Source organism: Vulpes lagopus, chromosome 6 (assembly GCF_018345385.1).
Source record: "Vulpes lagopus strain Blue_001 chromosome 6, ASM1834538v1, whole genome shotgun sequence".
In the NCBI taxonomy this organism is placed as follows: Eukaryota; Metazoa; Chordata; class Mammalia; order Carnivora; family Canidae; genus Vulpes; species Vulpes lagopus.
The window spans coordinates 26,503,868-26,519,140 of NC_054829.1; the positions used below are offsets into that span (position 1 = coordinate 26,503,868).

The window sequence follows — 15,273 nt, forward strand, 5'->3', positions numbered from 1 at the left end:
AATATGCAGTCATTAATTAAGAGTGTGAATTGCCTAAGAGCTGTAAGAATAAAGCAGGGCCTCTCGCTTTGGAGAATGACAATTGTTCCAGATTCTGTGGCATGTGGCAAAAACTGCAGCATTTCTCTATGGGAGGGGTTTCAGTCTGGAATTTGGTTTTAAGAGTTGGGTCAGGCGTTTTGTGTCCAAGCTTCTTTCACCTAGTAAGCACCTTGTTCTTTCTAAGCCTAGGGTTCCTCAGCCCTATAAGCATTTTAAATAAGGTACTTCTTTGTTGTGCAGGCTACCCTGGGCATTGTGAATGCTTAGCAACATCTCTGGCCTCTACCCACTAGATGGCAATAGCACCCCAAGCCTCCTGGATTGGGACAACCAAAAATGTCTCCAGATATTGCCAAATGTCCTCTGGGGTGGAGGAAAATTAACCCAGATTGGGAATCACCAACAGACTGTTTAAAATGGGAGAAAGGGACCATCAGTTTGTCTTCTCGGATTACAGGGCACTGCCTCTATCTGTGGTTTTAGCTTCCTCGGAAATGTGATGTGAAAACAGGCAAAGGCCACTCTTGCACAGCACCTTAAGTCATTACCTAATACTGGTATTTGAGGGATCCCTGGGTGGCTCAGCGGTTTGGCGCCTGCCTTCGGCTCAGGGCCTGATCCTGGAGTCCCGGGCCTGCTTCTCCCTCTGCCTGTGTCTCTGCCTCTCTCTCCTTTCTCTTCTCTCTCTCTCTCTCTCTCTCTGTGTGTCTCTAATGAATAAATAAAATCTTAAAAAAAAAAAAAGTCATTACCTAATACTGGTATTTGAAACACAGCCGCTTGGCTGGCACTTGAAATCAATGCACTGGGGATCCCTGGATGGCTCAGCGATTTAGCGCCTGCCCTCAGCCCAGGGCCTGATCCAGTCCCGCAATCGGGCTCCCTGCATGGGCCTGCTTCTCCCTCTGCCCGTGTCTCTGCCTCTCTCTCTCTGTGTGTCTCTCATGAATAAATAAATAATATCTTTTTTTAAAAATCAATGCACTTTTTGAGTATGTTGAATGCACTTTTAACTAACCTTCAGTTTTGGAAGGGCAGAGCCACGTCCCCAACAGGGCCCATTCTGAGGCCCCCACGGAATGTCTCTGCAATGTCAGGAGCTACCTCCTTACTGTGGGGAGAAGTGCAGGAGAAAAGAGAAAGGCAGACAGGGCAGCCCGGGACCCCGGGCGCTCACCTGGGGGCAGGAAGAGCGTGCCGCGCACCCGGCCCACGCGCACCGGCACCCGCCGCACCCCGGGCCGCAGGAAGTGGCGCTCGTGCAGCGCCCGGCCCAGCAGCCGCCCGGCGTCGGGCTCGTGGCCGTCCAGCACCTCCAGCTCCACGGCGAAGGGCGTCTGCACGTCCCGCTTCACCAGCCGCACCAAGGGCGTCTCGGGCTCCAGGGCCCAGAGCAGCCCCATGGGCTCGAGCCCCACGAAGCTGCCGCCCAGCGCGGGCGCGCGCGCCAGGTCCAGGAGGCCGCGGTCGTCCGCCCGGTAGCGCGCGTGGGCCCGGAAGAGCGCGCCCCTCTCGTCGCGCAGGGACGCGCGCAGCGTGACGGGCTGTCCCGGGCCCAGGCCGCGCACGGAGATGCGCACGGGCTCGTCCCAGGCGCAGCGGCCCGCGGGCTCCAGGCTCACCGTCGCCGCCATCTTGATTTCTGCCGAGCGCTGCGGCGGGAGGGGGGTGTTATCCGCCTCGCCAGTCACGTGTCCCGCGGGCGGCCCTTCACCTCCCTAGGGGGCAATCACGGTTGGCACCTTGCGCTTCTCCCATTGGGTGCACGTGAGACGCTCTCAACCGCTGCGTGAGATCTAGTGTTTGTGCAAACGCGCTGAGGTCTGGTCAGCCAGAAGAACGCTGTCAACTAAAATAAGAGTTCTTTATTAATTCTCCCATCCAGCGCAGTGAATGTGGACTAGAGGTACCAAGACTGTTGCGATGGGACTGATACGGTCAGGTCCAAGAACCTGCAGGTTCGTGAAGCATCCCAGGTGATTGTAATTCAGGCGATCAGTGGAGAAACAGCCCTAATCCTTCCCCTGCCTCTCCATCCTCTCCCTGGCCTTTTTCTTAGAGCTAAGGGTACCAAGGGGTGGCTTTCAGAGCAGATAGATGTTTATGGAGTGAGATCGACCTGGATTCCGGTCTGATCCTGCTCCTTAATAGCCTGGTGATCCTTAGCAAGATACGTAATTCAGTCTCTGAAGCCAGTCTCCTTCTCTGTAAAAGGCAAATTGTGATAATTACCTGGGCTAACATATGGCAGACACCGCACTGATAAAACTATATAGCAGGTGCTCAGTAAGAGTTTTGCTTTTCAATTCACGAATCTGGTCACTGGCCGCGTGAGTGTTGAGCTGCGTCAGAGTTCTGGCAGGAAACAAACAAGTGGCACGGTCCAATTGGGTAATTTGTGGGGAGTTTCATAATGGGACTATTTCCAAAGGCATTGGCAAGGTTAAAAAACAAGTTGGTTGCAGAACCTTGGGCCTTGAAGGCTCAAAGGCAGAAGGCTGCCTGGCAGGAGCCCTACCTACATAGCCTTTGTGATGGGAGGCAGGCAATCCGAGGTGAGATAGTGTGGGAGTGGAGAGAGTGAAGCTATTTCCTAATAGCTTGACTTCACTCTCCTCTTGCTCTTCACATTTTTGCCAGTGCCTGTCATTAGCTGAACCCAACCATTCTGCTCAGCCTACTTGATTTCACAACAGGGTGGATGGAACATGCGCACGGTGCCCAGCGAGTGGAAGCACGATAAGCCAGACCAGGTCCCCAGATCTCAGAGTACAGTGAGCTTTCAGTATTCTACCTCTGGAAGTACTTGCTGGGGATGTTTTAAACACCCTTTGTTTGAAGTGTTGCAGGCTGTGCTCAATCTAGGAACACTCGGTTTACCTGAGCTGCTGCAGCCACTAGCACAATTGACATCTGCCCTCAGGGACACCTGGGTGGCTCAGTACGTTAAGTGTCCAACTCTTGATTTCAGTTCAGGTCACGATCTCAGGGTGGTGAGACTGACCGCTTCATCAGGCTCTGTGCTGCTTATGGACCCTGCTTGAGAAACTCCCTCTGCCAATCCCCCACCTCAATAAATAAATAGATAGATAAATAAAATTTTTTAAGATTTTATTTATGAGAGACAGAGAGGCAGAGACACAGGCAGAGGGAGAAGCAGGCTCCATTCAGGGAGCCTGAGGTGGGATATGTATGATCCCGGGTCTCCAGGATCAAGCCCTGGGCAAAGGCAGGCGCTAAACTGCTGAGCCACCCAGGGATCCCAATAAATAAAATTTTAAAGTGAAATCTGCACTCAGATTTCAGAAAGGCAAAGTGAAAGGTGGCTTCTCCCTCTCCCTTTTGATACCCAGGCTGCTGAAAGTGCCACAGAAATGGCTCCCAGGCACATGAAGGAAAAGCAGCTAAGAAGGAGGCCTGAGCTGGGCTATGCAAAATGCTTTCCTGGGGGATCCCTGGGTGGCACAGCGGTTTAGCGCCTGCCTTTGGCCCAGGCCGCGATCCTGGAGACCCGGGATCCAATCCCACATCAGGCTCCCGGTGCATGGAGCCTGCTTCTCCCTCTGCCTGTGTCTCTGCCTCTCTCTCTCTCTCTGTGTGACTATCATAAATAAACCAAAAATTTAAAAAAAATGCTTTCCTGTGGGGGGATTTCTGCACTTAAGGACTCCATGGAAGGGCAGCCCCAGTGGCTCAGCGGTTTAGCACCGCCCTGGGTCTGGGGCGTGATCCTGGAAACCCAGGATCGAGTCCCACGTCAGGCTCCCTGCGTGGAGCCTGCTTCTCCCTCTACCTCTCTCTCTCGCTCTGTCTCTCATGAATAGATAAATAAAGTCTTTTAAAAAAAGGAACTCCATGGAAGAAGTAGGTAGTTTACAGGCCAACTGCCAGGGTGAGTTGGCCATAATCTGAAAAAGAATCAGCTGCTATAAGAGAAGGGGGTGGCTTCATACGCATTTTAATGTTTGTCTCGTGATTAGACACAGCATAATACCTGGTATGTGGTACAGTATCTCCAATATTAAACATAAACATTAATTTCTGTGCCCCTATTTTTGGGATAGGGACTTTGTGGATAGACAAAAGCATTTGCCTGATGTAGGAGAGAATCTCTTTGGTTATTCCCAGATAATTACACTTCCAGAAAGTTTTCTGTCTGAAAAGGCCCCTGAATTTTTCCAAGCTCAATAGCCCACTGACTTTTAGGTATAGACTCAATATGGAAATGCTGAACTTCAGAAACAATTACTTCAGTGTCACCTGATCAGTAACCATCAACATAATGAGTTCCCTATTCGTATTAGGCTTAGGACACCTGTTTAAATATCACTTTATCAGATAATATGAAAGACTAGAGAGCTGAAATATCTTGGAGGCAAGACTACAAAGGTAAATCACTGGCTTCCAAGTGAGAGCAAACTGCTGTTGATGCCTAAAGTGTAAAAAAAAAAAAAAAAAAAGAAAGAAAAAGAAAAGAAAAGAAAAGAAAGAAAAGAAAAAAAAGAAAAAATGTTTTTCATTGGGATGAAAAACAATGCCCTAGTAATAAGATTAATAAAAGGATACCAATCAGGGATGTTTTCAAAAGATCTTCCTATAGAGAAACAATGTCAGCCACAGTTACAGATTCATTTAGTTTTCTGTAATCCTGGATCTGAGATCTCTTTACTTTTCCAATAACCCACCTGAGAATTGAAAGGGAAAAGGTTGGAAGTGGGGACGGATTCCCAGTTACTCCAGCGTCAGCTGTGATTCCACTTGTGATCTGGCCTGTTACTTATTTCCTGTTCACAGTTTTGGTGAGACAAGAGAGCTCCATATTTCCGTTCTTACCAGCCAGTATACATTGCATTTGAATAAGTCCTTTCTCCAAGATAGCAATAACCTAATTTCAATAATACTCTCATGGTTATGTAGTATTATATTTATATTAACTTCCTGATTTTGATATTTGTACTATGGTTATGTAAGATGTTAGCATTAAGGTAGGAGGAGGAATGGTACCAGGAACCCTGTACTATTTTTGCAACTTTTTTGTGGGTCTAAAATTATTTCAAAATAAAAGGTTTAGGGGCAGCCTGGGTGGCTCAGCAGTTTAGCGCTGCCTTCAGCCCAGGGTGTGATCCTGGAGACCCAGGATTGAGTCCCATGTCACATTTCCTTCATGGAACCTGCTATCGCCCTCTGCCTGTGTCTGTGCATCTCTCTCTCTCTCTTTCTCTGTGTCTCTCATGAATAAATAAAATATTTTTAAAAATAAAATAAAAGATTTAAACAAAAAAGAACAGTATCAGGGAGTGATGAAATCACCAAAAAGTATACCTTTGATTTTCTGTGTCCTACTCATAGAGTAAGTAAAACCTGTCCCCCTGAGTCAGACCCTTCCTCCTCCATATCCATGAACATTTAGTCTTTCCCATTTGATTGAGGTTTCCAAGAATTTGTATCTAAAAATCCCCTGAAAGGGGATCCCCGGGTGGCGCAGTGGTTTGGCGCCTGCCTCTGGCCCAGGGCGCAATCCTGGAGACCCGGGATCATCGAATCCCACGTCTGGCTCCCGGTGCATGGAGCCTGCTTCTCCCTCTGCCTGTCTCTCTGCCTCTCTCTTTCTCTGTGTCATGACTATCATAAATAAATAAAGAAAAAAATATTTAAAATAATAATAATAATAAAAAATAAAAATCCCCTGAAAAACTTAAATATTTTCCTTGCCCAAAGCATCTGGACTCAAGCATATGATTTTTTTTTTTTCCGGAGGAATCAGATATTGCAACAGGTCTAGAGAGAAAGACATTAGGGTCACATGTCTCTCTCTCTGAGGGACCTTGCCCTTAGTCTTTTTTTTTTTTTTTTTTAAGATTTTATTTATTTATTCATGAGAGACACAGAGAGAGAGGGAGAGAGAGAGAGAGGTAGAGACACAGGCAGAGGGAGAAGCAGGCTCCATGCAGGGAGCCTGACGTCAGGTCTCCAGGATCAGGCCCTGGGCTGAAGGCGTCACTAAGCCGCTGAGCCCCCCCCCCCCCCCCCCCCCCCCCCCCCGGCTGCCCGCCTTTAGTCTTTAAGGAATAATTCCCTACATTCAGAGAGATTAGATTAAATGGAAAACATACTTTTCAAATAGCCACTTGCTGTCTGGATACAAAAATAGCCTGGTGAGCCTGCTCTTGGCTGTTACCAGAACTTTGAATTACAGAAGTTACCACCTTGAGTGCTTGCCAAGAGTGTTGTCCTAGGGGCAGCTGGGACTGGGGAATGCGATAGATTAACCTTGCAGGTGCTACATCACTTACGTTTGTAATCGTATTAAATCACTAGTAAGCAATGACCAGATAGTTTGACAAAGAAACAGATGTATGAACAGAATGAAACACTGGCTCACAAAAAACACGTTTTCAAAAAGGATTTTACTTTTAAGTAATCTCTATACCCAACATGGGGCTTGAGTTTACAACCCCGAGAGTTTTATGCTCTACCTACTGAGCCAGCCAGGCACGACACAGAATTACATTTTTTATTTGCCGGTTCTCTGGCTATTCACCACCAACACCATCCATGCCTGCAATAGCTCTGCTACTAACTATTTAGAAGAGCAAGATGTAAATCTTTGAGAAAATAGGAATGCCAGTTTCTTTGCATTTCGGTGAAAAGCTGATTATTTGGGCAACTGGGGCAGCCTGCCTCAGCCTGATTCAAGTGGCCTCTTTAATCATTCCTGGTTCCTTCTGTTGTATTTCTCCAAGACTCAGTTGTTCTCCAGTAATCCATAAGTAGGATCATGGTAATCTCCATCATCTGATAGACACAGAAACAGAGCTTCTAACTCTTAGAACATCATATTCAGAGAAGAACGCTCACTGTGAGACCCCCCCACACACACACATACTCCCCTAGTTCTGCTCTTCAATCCGAATGCTCCCTGCCTCTATCCAATGATCCTAGTAACCAACAGAGATTTCCCAGAAGTCTAGTTGTATGTTATACCAAGAGCTGGATTTCTTGGGGAGTCATTAGGTCTCTTCTTAATAGTGTGTCTATTTATTGGCCCTTGGAAGCCTTCTTCTTTTACCTGTATTACTGCGTAAGTTTGTGGTGATCTAGCCAGGATTAAAAGCTTTACCTTTCAACACACTGAGGAGAAAAGAGGTCAGAGGATCTTGTCTGGGAGAGAGAAACTGAATGCTCCCTGCCTGTTCTGATGTCTTGAAAGCCCAGGAAAAAGAGCCAAGAGACAGTGCTCTCATTCCCTCATGCTTTTGCCCTAAGCTTTAAGCTCTACATCTTCTCTCCAAATAGACTTTCATCTCATCACAGTGTTCTTTAAAAAAGAAAATTCTTTCTTTTAAGATTTTATTTATGTATTTATGTATGTATTTATTTATGTATGTATGTATTCATAAGAGACAGAGAGAGAGGCATGAGACACAGGCAGAGGGAGAAGCAGGCAGAAGGAGAAGCAGGCTCCCTGCAGGGAGCCTGATGAAGGACCCAACCTGGGACCCTGGGATCATGACCTGAGCCACCCAGGCACCCTGACAGTTTTATATTATTATAATATTGTCCGTCTCAGTCAGACTCAGGTCCTGCCAACTGGAATTATCTTTGTTGCCTAATGTTCTGTTAATGTTTCCTCCAGTTGCACAACCTAATCCTGGCTTACTCAATAGACTACATTGATTTATACTACATAGCATTGTTTCCAGTGGTGGCCCTTTGCATCTTGAGTGTGGTCTCTCACTAGGACATCTAGAATCTCTACCATAGGATCTTGAATGTATCTAGGAGGAGATAACATCCTTGGATAAACTGCATGGCATTTGCTGGGTCTTAGAAGAGTATCTCTGGCTCAATTCATCAAGAACAACATGTAAGAACTGGGACAGACTAGCAAGAATTATTAGGAACTAGTAGAAACATCAATATTGGCTTATGATACCCAGTGACTATGCAATATTTACTTTAATCAGTGCCAAAACTTATATAGTTCCAGGCTCTGGCCAGACCAAACAAAAGCTATAGTCAGAATCCTGGGATTATGAAGAAAATCCAAAAAGTTGATACTTTCATGCAGATAATATACAGTTCACCTTAGAGTGTACCAAAGACTTCGTTTCTTTTCTCTCTTTTTAAAAACATAATTATTTAAAGGATGCCTGGGTGGCTCAGTGGTTGAGCATCTGCCTTTGGCTTAGGACATGATCCCAGAGTCCTGGGATCGAGCCCTGCATCAGGCTCCCTGTGGGGAGCCTGCTTCTCCTCCCTCTGCCTATGTCTCTGCCTCTCTCTGTGTCTCTCATGAATAAATAAAAATCTTTAAAATTTTTTTTACTTGAGAGAGAGATCACAAGTAGTGGGGGAGGGCAGAGGGAGAAGCAGACTCCCTGCTGAACAGGGAGTACAATGCAGAACTCCAACCCAGGACCCTGGGATCATGACCTGAGCCAAAGGCAGACGCTTAACCAACTAGGCACCCAGGCACCCTTCATTTCTTTCTGATCATGAAGTGAGGTAGATATATAGAAGCTAATGGGTGCTCGCTTTGGCAGCACATATACTAAAATAGAAGTTGTTCGGCATTTCTGTGATCAGTGAAGATCTTAGAAGGGATGGCAAAACATAGGAGGCACTCCTTCTGGTGTACCCCGTAATCCCTTCTCATCTCTTTATGTAATTAAAAGTTAAAGGTATCTGAAATTACAATTGTAGTGGGCAAGATATTGAATCATATATATGTACAAATATATGCACATATATGTGTGTGTGTGTGTGTGTATATATATATATATATATATACAAGCTAGTAGAGAACACCATCATAACACAAGATAATCATTCTGTAACAGGAGCACCACCCATTCATGTATTGATGAGATTAAAAAGGGAAAAGGGGTGCCTAGCTGACTTAGTAAAGCATGCAACTCAAATTTTGGGGTTGTGAATTTGAGCCCCACATTGGGTGTAGAGATTACTTAAGAATAAAATCTTAAGATAAAATGGGAAGATGTAGGGGCACTTGGCTGGTTCAGTCCGTAGAGCATATGACTCTTGATCTCAGCATTGTGAGTTCAAGCCCCATGTTGGCTGTACAGATTACTTTTTTAAAAAGTAAAATTTTTAAAATGGAAGATGTTGAGGAATTGCAATGCTAGTGGATAATTTTTAAAGGATTTATTTATTTGAGAGAGTGTGCACATATGGGGGAGAGGCAGAGGGTGAGAAAGAGAAAATCTCAGGCTGAAGCCCCACTGAGCACAGAGCGTGACTCACGGCATCATCTCAGGATCCTGAGATCATCACCTGAGCCAAAATCAGGAGTTGGACGCTAACCAACTGAGCCACCCAGGCGCCCCATGGTTGTATCTTTAATCAGTATTTTTTTTACTTTTACCAAATTTTTTTTAATTTTTTTTTTATTTATTTATGATAGCCACAGAGAGAGAGAGAGGCAGAGACACAGGCGGAGGGAGAAGCAGGCTCCATGCACCGGGAGCCTGATGTGGGATTCGATCCCGGGTCTCCAGGATCGCGCCCTGGGCCAAAGGCAGGCGCCAAACCGCTGCGCCACCCAGGGATCCACTTTTACCAATTTTTGAATCTTACATAAAACATTTTTTTTACTTGATCATAGTTTTTATTTAGCAGAATGTAAATCTTGCAAGTGTATTTGACTTAAAGAAAAACATCTTTATGTAGTATATTTTACATATTATACAATTTGCTTATTTAAAGTGTACAATTCAGGGGCAGCCCTGGTGGCTCAGCGGTTTAGCGCTGCCTTCAGCCCAGGGCCTGATCCTGGAGACGGGGGGATCGAGTCCCACATTGGGCTCCTGCATGGAGCCTGCTTCTCCCTCTGCCTGTGTCTCTGCCTCTCTCTCTCTCTCTCTGTCTCTCATGAATAAATAAATAAAATCTTTTTTAAAAAAGGATTATTCTTTAAAAAAAATAAAGTGTACAATCCAGTGGTTTTAGTATTTTCATAAGGTGAATTTAATGCTGCTAATTTATGAACAATTTCATCACCCCAAAAAAGAAACCCTGTACTCATTAGCAGTCACTCTCCATTTCCCCCCAAGTATCTCTCCACTCCCAGCCCTAGGCAACCACTTATCTACTTTCTGTCTCTATTTATTTGTTTATTCTGGATATTTTTTTAATTTTTTTTAAATTTTTTAAAATTTATTTATGATAGTCACAGAGAGACAGAGAGAGAGGCAGAGACACAGGCAGAGAGAGAAACAGGCTCCATGCAGCGGGAGCCTGATGTGGGATTCGATCCCGGGTCTCCAGGATCGCACCCTGGGCCAAAGGCAAGCGCCAAACCACTGCGCCACCCAGGGATCCCTATTCCGGATATTTTTTATAAGTGGATTTATACAATATGTGGTATTTTGTGACTGGCTTCATTCACTTCACTTTTTTTTGTATATTTTTTTTATTGGAGTTCGATTTGCCAACATATAGCATAACACCCAGTGCTCATCCCGTCAAGTGCCCCCCTCAGTGCCCATCACCCAGTCACCCCATCCCCCTACCCACGTCCCTTCCAAGACCCCTTGTTCATTTCCCAGTTAGGAGTCTCTCATGGTTTGTCACCCTCTCTGATGTTTCCCACTCATTTTCTCTCCTTTTCCCTTTATTCCCTTTCAATATTTTTTATATTCCCCAAATGAATGAGACCTTATAATGTTTGTCCTTCTCCGATTGATTTACTTCACTCAGCATAATACCCTCCAATTCCATCCATGTTGAAGCAAATGGTGGGTCATTTCTAATGGCTGAGTAATATTCCATCGTATATATAGATCACATCTTTATCCATTCATCTTTCAATGGACACCGAGGCTCCTTCCACAATTTGGCTACTGTGGACACTGCTGCTGTAAACATTGGGGTGCAGGTGTCCTGATGTTTCATTGCATCTGTATCTTTGGGGTAAATCCCCAGCAGTGCAATTGCTGGGTCGCAGGGCAGTTCTATTTTTAACTCTTTGAGGAACTTCCACACAGTTTTCCAGAGTGGCTGTACCAGTTCACATTCCCACCAACAGTGCAAGAGGGTTCCCCTTTCTCCACATCCTCTCCAACAATTGTTTCCTGTCTTGTTCATTTTCATCATTCTAACTGGTGCGAGGTGGTATCTCAATTGTGGTTTTGTTTTGTTTTTTATTTTTAAAGATTTTATGTATTCATGAGACGAGAGAGAGAGAGAAAGAGAGAGAGAGAGAGAGAGGCAGAGACACAGGCAGAGGGAGAAGCAGGCTCCATGCAGGGAACCTGACGTGGGACTCGATGCCTGGTCTCCAGGATCACGTCCTGGGCTGAAGGCGGCGCTAAACCGCTGAGCCACCCAGGGTACCCCTCATTGTGGTTTTGATTTGTCTTTCCCTGATGGCAAGTGATGCGGAGCATTTTCTCATCACGTCACGTATTTTCAAACTTCATCCATTTTGCACATTTATCAGTACTTCCTTTATTGCAAAACAATACTCCACTACCATACTAAATTTCAACTATCCATTCATTGACCAATTCACATTTGGGTTATATCCTCTTCTTGGCCATTTTGAATATTGCCGCTGTGAATAGTTATGTACAAGTTTTTATGCATATGTCTGCTGTCATTTTTCTTTGCTATAATTTATCTGGAATTGCTGGTCATTGCAATTCTGTATTTAACCTTTTAGGAAAAGCCAGACTTCCCAAGTGGCTATACCATTTCACAATCCCACCAGCAGTCTATGAGGGAGGGTTCCAGTTTCTCCACCTCTTCATCAACACTTGTTTTTATGTCTTTTTCTTTTATTTAAAGTAGACTCCATGCCCAACATGGGGCTTGAACTCATAACCCCAAGACCAAGAGTCACATGTTCTACCAACTGAGCCAGCCAGTTGTCCCTGTCTTTTTCACTATAGCAATTTAGTGGATGAGAAGCGGTATCTCACTGTGGCTTTAATTTGTGTTTTCCTGATGCCTAATGATACTGAGCATCTTTTCATGTGCTTGTTGGCAATTTGTATATATTCTTTGGAGGAGATGACTATTCAGAAGCATTGCCTATTTAAATTCCCTCAGCCTGAAGTTTGACTCACTCTCCTATCCTCAATCAGATCTCTGCTCAAAGATTACATATTCAAATATGTCTTCCCTCACTGGTCTATTTAAAATATCAACCTCTCTCTGTCTCTCAAAAAAAAAAAAAAAAAAGGAAAACAACAACAAAGAATAGATGTGTCAAAGATCAAATGATCTAACGTGTGTAATGAAATCCCAGAAGGAAAGGAAACTGAAGATGGAGAAGACAACATACTTCAAGAGATAATGAAACCACACCATGGGTATATCTCCAAATCACTATATTGATCAGAATAAGCCACATATACATTATCAACTCTATCATTCCATTTCTATAACCTCCAAGAACAAATGAAGCTAATTTATGATGATCAAAGATCAGAAATCATTGTATCACAAAGATGCAAGGAAGAGAGAAAACGAGCAAAATGAATTTTCTTTGGTGATAAAAAAAAAAAATCCTATCTTGTTTCCTGTGGGTTTCCAAGGGTATATAGAATTGTTTAACTAAACTGAACACTAAGGATATGTGTGTGATTTTTTCAGTTAAAAAAAATTGTAAGCAGGAAAAATAAATTTATAGAATAAAAAAAACAAAACAATAATATCACCTCTCTCATCAAGCTCTAATCTTATGGCTAGAGGCAATAACAGAAAAGAAAATAAAAGCTTTCTGTCTACTTTTGGAGTTCTTTTCCACAAGGTACTCAGCAGGTTTATTTCACCTTGACAAAGTAAATGCTTTTTTACAAAGTAAAAGTAATTAATACCTAATACAAATCCATTTGAATAAACATAAGAGATACAGAGTTTAAACAGATTGGTTAAATTGACTTTAATTTTCAGTGAGATTTTATTTCATGATTCATTGATGACAATTTCTTAGAACAAGGTTTAACATGTTTATCTTATACATTTACTTTATACCCTGTACATGCACCTACTGTCATTTGAGATTAAGGTGTCCATCTATTATTCTCTGACAGGAAATCAATACTCTGTATGATCTAAACCCATTTTTTAGAACACAAAATTAAACATACTAGGAAAATCAACCTGATATTTTGTCTTTTACTGGATGTACAGTCCTTATACATTTAAGATAGTTACTGATCTGAGTTTAAATTATTTTTCTAGCCTCCTTATTCTATACTTTTTATGTTCTTTTAGCTATTTAAATGGTGCCTGGGTGGGCTCGGTTGTTTAAGCGGCCTGACTCTTGATTTCAGCTCAGATCATGATCTCAGGGTCATGGGATCAAGCCCTGCATTGGGCTCGATAATCAGGGTGCAATCTGCTTGAGCATCTCTCTCTCCCTTCCCCTTTGCCCCTGCCTCCACTTGTACATGCTCTCTTTTACTCTAAATAAGTAAAAAATTTATATAAAAACTATTTCTTTACCCCAACTCCTCCCAAAGGATTCTTCTCTGATCTCCATGAGGAAAAGGTCAGTCTGGTTTCCTTATATCAACATCTATCTGTACAGTTATGACCAATGAAAATTCTACTCTGCTACCAGTATTGGAACCAGTAGCAAACACTGGATGGCAATTCTCCCATAGTGATAAAAAAAAAAAAAAGTAACCTAGAATTTCTACAACTTTAAATTTCGTCTATGGCTCAAGTATCAAGTAAAAAAAAAAATCTGGAAGAAAACACTAATTTTAACAGAGGAGATGCTTTTTACTTTTTGTGTAGTATACCTCTAAATGAATCTTCTTCTTAAAAAAAAATATTTTATTTATCCATTCATGAGAGACACACAGAGAGAGTGAGAGAGAGAGAGAGAGAGGCACAGAGACACAGGCAGAGGGAGAAGCAGGCTCCATACAGGGAGCCTGACGTGGGACTAGATGCCCGGTCTCCAGGATCACACCCTGGGCTGAAGGCGGAGCTAAACCGCTGAGCCACCCAGGCTGCCCTAAATCTTCTAAAATTGGTATGTTACATTAGTAAAATTAATGGAAAAATAATATATTAAAAATGTTATCTATTTTTTAAAAGATTTTATTTATTTATTCATGAAAGACACAGAGAGAGAGAGGGAGAGGCAGAGGCATAGGCAGACGGAGAAGCAGGCTCCATGCAGGGAGCCTGATGTGGGACTTGATCCCAGGACTCCAGGATCACGACCTGAGCTGAAGGCAGATGCTTAACCAGTGAGCCACCCCAGCGTCCCTTAAAAATGTTGTCTAAAATGTATCATTAACACTCATGACATGAATTTAATGTTACCAGGGGGGCAACTGATTCACATACGATTATTAAAACACCAGAATATAATCTTGAATTTCTCTCTCTCTCTTTTTTAAAGATTTTATTTATTTACTCATGAGACACACAGAGAGAGAGGCAGAGACACAGGCAGAGGGAGAAGCAGGCTCCTTGCAGGGAGCCCGATGCGGCACTCAAACCCAGGACCCCGGGATCACAACCTGAGTTGGCAGGCACTCAACCACTGCACCACCCAGGTGTCCCAGACCTTGAATTGCCATGTCAACAATAGACCACTATATTACAATTTGGGGGGAGCTATATTCTGGGTACCTCCAAGATGTTTGCAGAAAAAGGTCAGAATTTGTTTCCAAGCATCTTCCTGGGCCTTAGAATGAGCCCTTGGCTCCCCACCCCAGATTACAGGTTTGTTCAGTAATTTATGAATGGAAGCTGGGCATAAAGGAAAGTAAGGAGGCTCTATATAATGCCCAGTCCCAGGATAAGAGATGATCTGAGGCTTTTCCTTTCCATGGGCCTGTAACCGCTCAGAGGCTATTTGGGCATATAACTCACTTCTCCAGTTATGGTCATCCTGACCAACAATGAAGAGGATGGGCCCCTGGGCCTTCTCCATTGGAATCATGCTGGGGTTCTCATGCCCTCCTACAACATCATTCCGTATATCCACAATGTCCAGGATTCCTGAAAAAGCTACCTTGATCCTCCTCAAATCATGGCCCAATGGTGGGATGAAAGTCTGCTTGTAGCGTATGCCTTTGTTTCCAGTGAACCCTGATCCATTGATGGAAACTGTGGCTGAGATGTTCTTCAAAAATGAGGCCATGGAAAGACAAATATCAGCCCCTAAAGAAATGCCCAGGAGCCCAATGCCTGGGCCCTTTACCTGGAAGAAAAGAAGAGAGAAGAATCAAGAATGGA

The 15,273-nt window shown here is 43.8% G+C and overlaps 2 protein-coding genes across 7 annotated transcripts in view; both read right to left on the bottom strand.

The window, feature by feature from the left end:
- Positions 1–15,273, bottom strand: part of DNAL1 (dynein axonemal light chain 1) — a 77,564-nt gene that overhangs the window by 59,045 nt on the left and 3,246 nt on the right. For 2 of the 5 annotated variants that reach the window (XM_041759576.1, XM_041759575.1), the window contains exon 1: positions 1,220–1,352. The exons of 1 other annotated variant lie outside the window; for it this stretch is intronic. Coding sequence is in view for 2 of the 4 variants with exons in the window: in XM_041759573.1 (XP_041615507.1) it covers positions 1,220–1,676 (457 nt within the window). In the remaining 2 variants the exon portion in view is untranslated. Of the gene's footprint in view, positions 1–1,219; positions 1,716–15,273 lie in introns of those variants that run through there. 2 more of the 5 variants (XM_041759573.1, XM_041759572.1) reach the window with 2 other exon arrangements.
- The window catches only part of LOC121493578 (peroxisomal succinyl-coenzyme A thioesterase-like), a 43,422-nt gene continuing 41,086 nt past the window's right edge, over positions 12,938–15,273 (bottom strand). For both annotated transcript variants that reach the window (XM_041759567.1, XM_041759568.1), the window contains one exon: positions 12,938–15,238. In XM_041759567.1, coding sequence (XP_041615501.1) covers positions 14,633–15,238 — 606 coding nt within the window. In that variant the 3' untranslated portion in view covers positions 12,938–14,632. The remainder of the gene's footprint in view (positions 15,239–15,273) is intronic.